Consider the following 9,341-nt stretch of genomic DNA (forward strand, 5'->3'; position numbering starts at 1 on the left):
CGCCAAGGCCGGGCCGACTGAGGCAGGGAAGGGAGGGAGAGAGGGGGTGAGGGGGAAGGGAAGGGGGAGGAGGAGAGGAAGGCAGGGGGTGGGGGAGGGGCGGGGGCGCGCAGAGGTAACCCCCGGCTCGAACTGCCATTGCCCGGCCCGCTGTCACTCAGCCAGTGCCGGGCCCAGGATTGGCGGCCGGGCCCCGTTACGCAGTTGCCTGGCGTTCACATACTCGGGGAGGGCAGTAGAAAGGTGATCAATCTTCATCAGGCTACAATTCCAATCACCTAAACAACCGAGCAAGACAGCCACTTCGACAAGGTAAATCGCTTGATTTATTTAGTTTGCAAAGTGCCTCTGCAGACTTTTCCTAAACCCCCACCACCCACCCTTTACTTCCCTGACTCATTTCTAGTGCAGCTGCAGCAGCAATCAGCTTCCCCTTGACTCCCCCCCACCCCTAAATATCCCCCCCTCAACAAAGTCTGGGGCAATGCAATGATCTGAAAGGGTGTGATGTTTCTACAAAATAAAGTTTAAAACTAAAAAGCCATCCAGAAAAACATAGAGAGAGGGGGGGGGAAACCGGAGAGGGAGATAAAAGGGGGAAAGGGAAAAGGGAACGGGGGAGGTAGAAAATCCGGGGAGGATAGCCAAACCGCCCTGCCCAGCTAGTAACTTCCTCGGTCCCCTTGGTTTTTACAGGTTTACGGCCAGAGACCCGGGCTCTTCTCTCTCATGTGTCTGAATTACCTGGTTATCTGCCCCAGGAGCTGAGTGCAGGTAAGGAGCGAAACTTGCGGGGCCAGAATGGGGATCGCAGAAGCCAAATGAGAGCGCGCCTGCAGCAGCCGCAGCAGCCGCAGCAGCAGCAGCAGGCGCCGCCGCTTCTGCTGCCGCCACCACCGCCCCCTCCCCAGCTGAGGCCCCCAGCTCCCGGCACTCCTCTGTGTTGTGTGCTCCAGGGCAGGGGAGGAACTCGAAAGGCAGAAGCCTCCCTGCCTAGGATGTGCTGGTGATCCTGGGGCACAGCTGCTGAGGTCCGACCCGCTACTCCTTACACACCCCCGCCTCCTTCGAAGTAGCCTAGGCTTAATGCTAAGTTTAGAGAAAGTCTTTCTAACTTGGAACTGCGGCTGAGTAGAAACCTGTTACCACTTCACACTCTTGCCCCAGTCCATAGCCCTCTTATTCCTCTGCCTCTGGGGCTTCTCGTCCTTTCCTCTTCGACCTCCTACCGGGATGGGGGGGGGAAGGCGGGGGGGGGGCGGGGGGGGGACACCGTGGGGTAGAAGGCCGGCGCTCTGCCAGGCCTTGCATCTCCCCTAGAGCTACAAGCCCTGGTCGGCATTGCCCCCATACACCCTAACCAACGCTCCCCAGTCACCCCCAACCCGCCTCCCCTCCCAGCGACTGGATCCCCAGGTGAGGCGATTTCGGCTCTGGGGCTTGATGCCTGATTCCTATCACCCACTCTTCTCTCAAGACACCTTGTCTTGGAGACCCTCAAATTCCTGACAGCCAGGGAAGTGGCAAAGAGAGATTGCAGTCCCAGCCAGGGGTCCGATTTTTCGCCGCTGAAGGCCTAGCTCCGGGAATTTCGCCCTACTTTGGGGTTAGGACTCGGTGTGAGAGCTGACTGAAGCTCGGAAAGCTTTAGGCCTTCCCCCCCATTCCACTGCTACCAGGAGCTTCCTAGACCGCTAAGTAGGCCCCCTAAGAACCAAAGTTTCACCTTCTGTAATGCTTTACCAGCCAAGAACCGATTACAAGAGGGCCAGAATGGGCCTTCAGAAGCGGCCTGTGCTGGGAGAGAAGAGCCCCCCCAGAACTGAGGGGGGTAATCTTCCTTGGACTTCTGACCCTGTCCTGCACCCACCCAACCGCTTTTACTGCTCTTTGAACTTAGGCCAGCAGCAGTGTTCGGAACTGGGCCCAGGGAAGGCAACCACATTCGGAGTTTGCTAGAATGTCGAGGAAGTGTTTCTTCTAGGGCTCTAGTTTCGGGGTGGGGGTGGAGGGAAGGAGGTTAGGAACAGACCCTGGATAGAATTTATGAAATCGATCTGAGGAGGTGGTGCCTCCGGCCTCAGGACCCTGGAGAAGAGCTGTTGCCCTTGTCCCAAAAGTTTTCCAAAAGGTCTGTCTGGGTGTGGACTCAGCCGCTTGGTTGAAATACCCCCCAACCCCCACTCTCTGGGTTCTAGCCTGCCCCCACCCCACCCCTGCCCCTTTAAACAAATTTTTAAATGAAAGAAACAACAACCACTCCCTCACAGCCTCAGGCCGAACCTTTCCTCAGCGAATCTTCATTTTTGCAGCCAGAGGCCCAGTTCCTCAAGCAGCTCCCTCACCTCCCCCAGCCTGCTTTTCTACGCTGGTATTTTTGGTTTGTTGCCCATCGACAGCCTGAAGGCCAGGATCTCCCCATACCCACCTTGGTTCTCCCCCACTCCCAAAATCCAAAAGTTCCTTTTTTTCCTGAGCTTTTGTCGTAGCTTAGAAGCAGAGAAAGAAAAGCTAGAAAAGTTTGTTAGTAAAAGTGAGCAGCACTGCCTGATGCAACCAGGCCTAGTTTTCAAAGTAGTGAAACTAGCTGTACTGGCCAACCTGCCCATCGCTACAGCCCCCAGACCATCTTTTACTAATTTCCCTAGATCTTGCCCAACCAGCCGGCTTACCCAGTGTCTGGGCAGGGGAACCCTGAAGCTGTCCCAGTTGCTACAAGCTACGGGTTTCCTGTCTTGTGTCCCCAGAGGCCCTGGGCCCACGAACCTATCAGAGCCTCTCCTGACATTTGGGACTTCGCTGTGAGATTCTCCAGCCGGTGACTGGCCCCCTCTGGATCCTTCGGGGCCCCACTACCCGGCTGTTAGCATGATGTCTTACCTCAAACAACCTCCCTACGGCATGAATGGTCTGGGCCTCGCAGGGCCAGCCATGGATCTGCTGCATCCGTCAGTGGGATATCCGGGTGAGCAATGCTGAACCTGACCTACCTGGGCTAAGATTCACTTTCCTTTGGGTCTCCACCCCCACTCCCATTCTAGACCCACTTGTTCTAGTTCTAGAGGTCTTGATGACCTAAGAACCACAGGGTACACACAGGATTGCTGAGCAGGGTTTATAATAATATGCAATTTGAAGCACACTTTCTGGATCTCCCTAAGATCAGGGGACTTAGGTGAAACTTTCCAGTGGTTTCTGTTAGTAGCTAGTATGGATAAGCTCTGGATATGCCATACAGTGGGATACAAGCAGGAAACAGGGAACATGCACTGTCATGTTAAGTGCTTGATACAACATACATATAAAATGTTGCACACTGTATGCCAAACCTCTGATGCAGCATATGGATTACTTCTCCAGGGGTGATCCAATTTTATTGATTTATAATTTTCACACTAAATTGGATAGCTAGGGGATGGAGGGGTGTCTTTGGTTTAGATTTTTGGTGGGTTGAGCTAGAAGCCAGAATTGTCAGTACAGAAAGAAGTCTGGGCTGGTTGAGGGAAGGGGACTACTGCCTCCAGTCTTAACTTGTTCTGGACCCTGGGCCCCTTCCTTCACATAAATTCATTTTGTTTGGGAAGTTGGTGGCTGGGGGAGAAGCTGCCTGAGAAGGACTCTAAATTCTCTGATTCCAATCTGTTTCTTTTCTTGAGTCCTCCACCCCAAAAACAAACAAACAAAAATCTGAGAGCTTCTGTCCCTATATGAGATCCAAGTGTGTGGAGACTAAGTGTATTAATGATTTATGGCAGAAGGGAGAGAGAATTTTAGTTTCTCTTTTTCTCTTTTTTAATACATGAAGCAGAATAACAGAGCAAGAAAAAATACCTTGTGAAACTTTAGCCTTGTTATAGTGCATACCACCTCCTCCTGTCCCCCACCCACCCATATCCATTGAGTATGCACCAGTTCTCACATACACTGGACTTTCTTACGTCTGTGGCCATTTTGTCCCAGACTTGGAAAGAAGAGAACCTGAGTCTCCCCTTTTAGGCAGCTTAGGGACAGTGGAAACAGCTGCTTCCTTACATCAAGCCCTTTCTCCACCCACCCCCAAACACACAGATAATAACTTCTTCATTTTCTGTCTTTTCTTCCTGCTTCATTGCCCCCCCCCAAAAAAAGAGAAAGTCTCTTCTGCTCTCATTTGAAAGCACTCTCTGTATGGTATTCTTATTCTCCCCATCAGCTCCGACTGTCAAGGGCTGAGGTCTAGGTGAGGCTCAGGCTTGAGAAAACTAATACCCATGTCTCCCTTGCACAGCTACCCCTCGGAAGCAGCGACGAGAAAGAACCACCTTCACACGTTCACAGCTGGATGTATTGGAGGCACTTTTTGCCAAGACTCGATATCCAGATATTTTCATGCGAGAAGAGGTGGCCCTTAAGATCAACTTACCTGAGTCCAGAGTCCAGGTTGGAATTTCCTCAATCCAGGATACTGGGATGGAGTGGGTAAAAGGGCAAGGGGCTTGGGAAAGATTCCTATAGCCAGGTTCCTCCATGATCTGCTTCAGAGCTCTGTGTAGAAGCCAAGGCTGTCTTGGGACAACACACAGATTGGCTTATAGTGGTTTTGGCCTGGCCATGGCTTAGAGTCTTGTTTTTAATTTCTTTGCAATGAGTGAACCTGGTGGGTAGGAAGGATAAGTTTAAGGACAGGATTATTTGTCTCAGAATTTGGACTTAGAGGTAGGGAAAATGAGGTGATGTGGATTTGTGTTGTCTCCTCTTAGCTCTGGGCCAGGACCCTGAAGGGAGAAAAATTAAAGGAATTTTCTCAGCAGACTCTTGGCACTGCCTCCCTACTTGGTGTTGAAAGCACTTTTTAGGATGGAGGGGAGGAGAAGATTCTGGAAGCTAAAGGCTTCCTTTCTATAATCTACATTACCTTCTAACTTCTGTTTCCTTTGGGTCCTAAATTTTGCCTCTTCCTCAGTCCCTGTTAAATGGAGGACAAGGAAAACTCAGAATTGTATTAGATTGTGGAGGAAGATCTGGGTGGGTTCAAACTTTTGGTTCAATTTGGGTTTGTTTTCCTTTTTTAATCCCACAGGAATGATCCACTGGAAAAAAAATGACTCCACAAACTACACTTATTTTTGTTTTATTCATATTTCCATTATTGAAATTGGATTAGCCCAAGAAATAACCAAGTTTTGAAACTAACCTGGGACTAACAGAAGATTTAGAACTTTATTCTGTGTTTTTCTTTTCTTTCCAGTGTTGTTGGAAAGAGAAAGGAAATCAGAATTGTGTTGTCAGCAGAGGAGTAGACTTTTGACTCTGGAGTATGATGCTCCTAACTTATAGCAGATACCTAATGAAATCCCACCCTGATTTTCTTTCTACATTTTCTGGGGTTGATCTTCATTTGGACTCATGAACCTACTCCTTCTCTGGTTCCTCATTTAGTGGCTTCTTCAGGGCCCTAACTCCAATCTAACCTCACAAATTTTATAAAAAAAAAAAACACCAAATACTGGATACCATGGTCTGCTTTTCCACATACCTACTTCTCTATTACTAATTGGTCCTCTTATTTAAAAGTGGTGGACTTTTGAGTACATCTAAGGGGGTTCTAAAAATTATTAGGAACTTTGAGAATCACTGCCCACTTTACAAGACAGACTGGAAGTCTGAATCCCACCCACTCTTCTCCTGGGCTCTTTCTCTCTAGTAGCCTTTTGAGTATGTTATAATGGTGCTCTTAAAGTAGGATTGACCTTAGTGATGTCCAGTTCCTTGGGGAAATACTAAGAATTTGGAGTTGTGAAACGGGTACAAGAAGTATCTAGCAGTTAGTGGGAGAGAAGAATTAGGAAATAGGTAGGAGAGGAATGGGGGTTGGAAGGATGACTTTGGTGATGAGAAAGAAGCAGGGGATGTTACCTGGGGAAGGAGGCTGGTAAGGATGCTCCTGGGTGTGATCAGAAGAAGGTTGAGAATGGATGGGTTAATGAGTGTGGACAAGAACCAAAGGTGAAATATTTTGGAGGAGATGGAGAAGAAAAGTGAGGGGAGAAAGAGGAAATTGTGGTGACCCCTGTAATCTAACATATTCCTATTCTCCATGCTCCTGTTTAGGTATGGTTCAAAAACCGTCGGGCTAAATGCCGACAGCAGCAGCAGAGTGGAAGTGGGGCCAAAAGCCGCCCCACTAAGAAAAAGTCTTCACCTGCTCGTGAGAGCTCAGGTTCGGAAAGCAGCGGCCAGTTCACACCACCTGCTGTGTCTAGTTCTGCCTCATCCTCCAGCTCGGCTTCTAATTCATCTGGAAACCCTGCAGCAGCAGTAGCAGCAGCAGCCCTGGGAGGAAACCCTGCAGCAGTGGCCGCAGCAGCTGCAGCTTCATCCCTGAGCACTCCTGCTGCCTCCTCCATCTGGAGCCCTGCCTCTATCTCCCCAGGCTCAGGTCCTTCCTCTGTCTCTGTTCCAGAGCCTTTGCCAGCACCCAGCAACACATCCTGTATGCAACGCTCTGTGGCCGCAGGAGCGGCTTCAGCCGCAGCTGCTTCCTATCCTATGTCCTATGGTCAAGGTGGTGGCTACAGCCAGGGTTACCCTGCGCCTTCCTCTTCTTACTTCGGAGGTGTGGACTGTAGCTCCTACCTGGCACCGATGCACTCACACCACCACCCGCATCAGCTTAGCCCCATGACCCCTTCATCCATGTCTGGTCATCACCACCACCACCACCCTCACCACCCATTGAGCCAGTCTTCCAGTCATCACCATCACCACCACCATCACCACCACCAGGGTTATGGCAGCACGGGGCTTGCCTTTAATTCCTCGGAATGCCTAGATTACAAGGAACCTGGGGCCACTGCAGCTTCTTCTGCCTGGAAACTCAACTTCAATTCCCCCGACTGTCTGGACTATAAGGACCAGGCCTCTTGGAGGTTCCAAGTCTTGTGAGAGAGAAAGAGAAAGAAAGAGAGAGAGGGAGACTGAGTGAGAGAGAAGATTGGTGGAGAGGAAACAGTAAACTATTTGCCAGTTCCACCATCTCCCTTCCAGCCCTGCTGCTGCTGCTGCTGCTGCTGTTCCTCCTCTTTCTTTGACCTCTCCAGAACGATATGCTCCATTGTTCTAAAAAGATCCCCATGCTCTTCGTTGTTCTCCCCCTCACCTTTTGAATCTATATGCCACCTGCCTCACAGGGATGTTTAAACTTACAGCTTTTGCGAGAAGGGACACCTGTCTCCACCACACTCATGTGTTACCTGCTGGGCAGGAATTGCTGTTGCCCCTTATGCTCCTGCTATGCCCCTAAGTCTCCCTTCCATTCTTTCTGGCCGTGCAACTACATACTCCCAGACTTCCAAGACTATTGGTCCTGACTCACTGTTTGAACCCAATCAGTTTATTTATTGTCTCCGGACACTGGGATTATTAACTGGTGCTTCTACAGTACGAAGAGGATTTAGCAGCCGCTCCAGCCAAACACCACCACCAACGAAAGTGCATAGCGGACACAAACTTTCCTTCACCTGACCTCTCCTACTCTAGTCCCAGACTGCTGGCGAGTCCCTCCCTCTAGTTTACTTCTCTACTCTGCCCGGGCTGTGAATTCGAGTTAAGGGCCTGGGAGCCTGGACGTTTCTGGACTAAGTCAGTGGCTGTATCTAGTCGAAGTGGTAAAGGCCCGCCTCTCCCCTGCCCTCCCTTTCTCTGGCCAGCAGCTCTCGTTTGGGATTCTGCCGCAGCAGAGCGGTGGGAATGGTGTAAATATTCAGGTCCGTTCCAGGGACCACTTATTCTTTTTAGTTGCTGTTTATTGAATTGAACCTATCTTGAGTCTTAACACCCAGGAAACAGATCTTTAAGATATATACTGCATATATATAAATATAAATATAAATATATATATAAAAGGAAAGCAAAAAAAATCCCTGTTACCTCCCTTCCTCTTCCCCAAATGGTGATGCTTTCAAGTGTCCAGTTATTACAATACTATCTTACCCCCCTCCCTTTCTACCCTTTGGTGTATTTATTAAAAGAGAATCAATGGTCCCAGGGAAGCAGGATGGGGCGGAGCTTGAGGTCCAGATGGTGAGGGGAAAAGTGATCTAAGTTTTGGGAGCTCAGACAGGGTGGAAAGATCGGAGGGGAAGAAAAGGTAGAGGACAGCAGGTTGAATGGTAAGACCTCAGCTAAGGTGAGGCTCCCAGCCCCGGGTTAAAGACCAAAAACTAAAAACCAAACCAAAAAAAAGAAAAACAAAAGAAACCCGACAACGAAAAAAAAAAGACCAGAACCAAAACCTCAGTTCCAATTCATCTCTCTCTCTTTTAGAAAACTGTTTCGTCTAGTGAGTTTTAGCGCACCTTCATTTCTACAAAAATCTGGCCGAGAGCACTCGGCCCCTGTGTTATCACTTATGGTCTTGGCCGCTTGTCCCACAGCAGGAAAAGAAAATTGTAAATTTGATTTGTCCGACGTGAAGACCACAAATTACTTGTTGAAATGTAAGGCAGTTTCCTTCCCCTCCCTTTTATCTACATTATTCCCCAATAATAAAATTCAAACTAATGAAGCACTTCTCAGTGTTGCTCTTCTCTGGGTTCCCCGTTTCTGGGCTCCCCTTTCTCAAGGGCAAGCAATCCTCTTCCAGTTTGTCAGAAAGGGTCGGGGAGGGAGGAAATGGGAAGTCCTTCGCCCTGAAACAAGCTTTTTTTTTTAAATTTTTAATAGCTCTCATCTATCTGATCCTCAGTAGACTTCACAACTTAAAACAGGTCTGTAGACACGATGGTAGAGCTCCCCCAACCTCTATCCCCTCTTTTGGAAATAAGGCAAGGGTCAGTAATTAGAATCCCCAAAGCGGGTGGTTTTGCTTTGGAGCCAGTAGTCTGCCTTTGACTTCTCCACCTAATTGTATTCAAAAGAAAAGAAAGGAAAGGAAAGTGGATTGGGAGACAGAAGAACGAATCTCCCAGAGAGAGAGAGAGAGAGAGAGAGAGAGAGAGAACAAAACAAACAAAAATTGTTTTTAATTTTGGCAGCGGAAAACCTCTTTTACTTCACAATCCAAAGGGCTTCGCTAGTATGGAGCCGAAATAGGCCGTTTCTTCCAATTAGTGGTTCTTCTAAACCCCCAAAGCCCAACAAGGGCAAAGGATTTAGGGCTAAAACAAATTATTTTTATTCTAGCTTAAAAGTGGATTGTATGCACGTGCCTGGTTTTTGTTTCTCTTTAAAACAACAATAACACCAACTATAGGGCCAGGATGCTGATCCCAACGATTTCCACTTCACTTGGTCGCTGAACTTAGATAACAGAGGAGCACAGTAAGCTTTAGCGCCCCAGTTTACAAAGTGGGAAAGCAGAA

The 9,341-nt window shown here is 48.9% G+C and overlaps 1 protein-coding gene across 1 annotated transcript; it reads left to right on the forward strand.

Moving 5' to 3' along the window:
* The first annotated feature begins 2,750 nt into the window (after nt 1-2,750).
* On the forward strand, nt 2,751-8,511 carry OTX1 (orthodenticle homeobox 1). The gene is made up of 3 exons (XM_020985480.2): nt 2,751-2,965; nt 4,268-4,419; nt 6,091-8,511. Exons 1-3 carry the CDS (start codon nt 2,869-2,871, stop codon nt 6,922-6,924), a joined length of 1,083 nt encoding a protein of 360 aa, XP_020841139.1. The 5' UTR covers nt 2,751-2,868; the 3' UTR covers nt 6,925-8,511.
* Nucleotides 8,512-9,341: the final 830 nt, after the last annotated feature.

This window comes from Phascolarctos cinereus, unplaced genomic scaffold, assembly GCF_003287225.1.
Source record: "Phascolarctos cinereus isolate Bilbo 61053 unplaced genomic scaffold, phaCin_HiC Scaffold_2;HRSCAF=192, whole genome shotgun sequence".
Classification (NCBI taxonomy): domain Eukaryota; kingdom Metazoa; phylum Chordata; class Mammalia; order Diprotodontia; family Phascolarctidae; genus Phascolarctos; species Phascolarctos cinereus.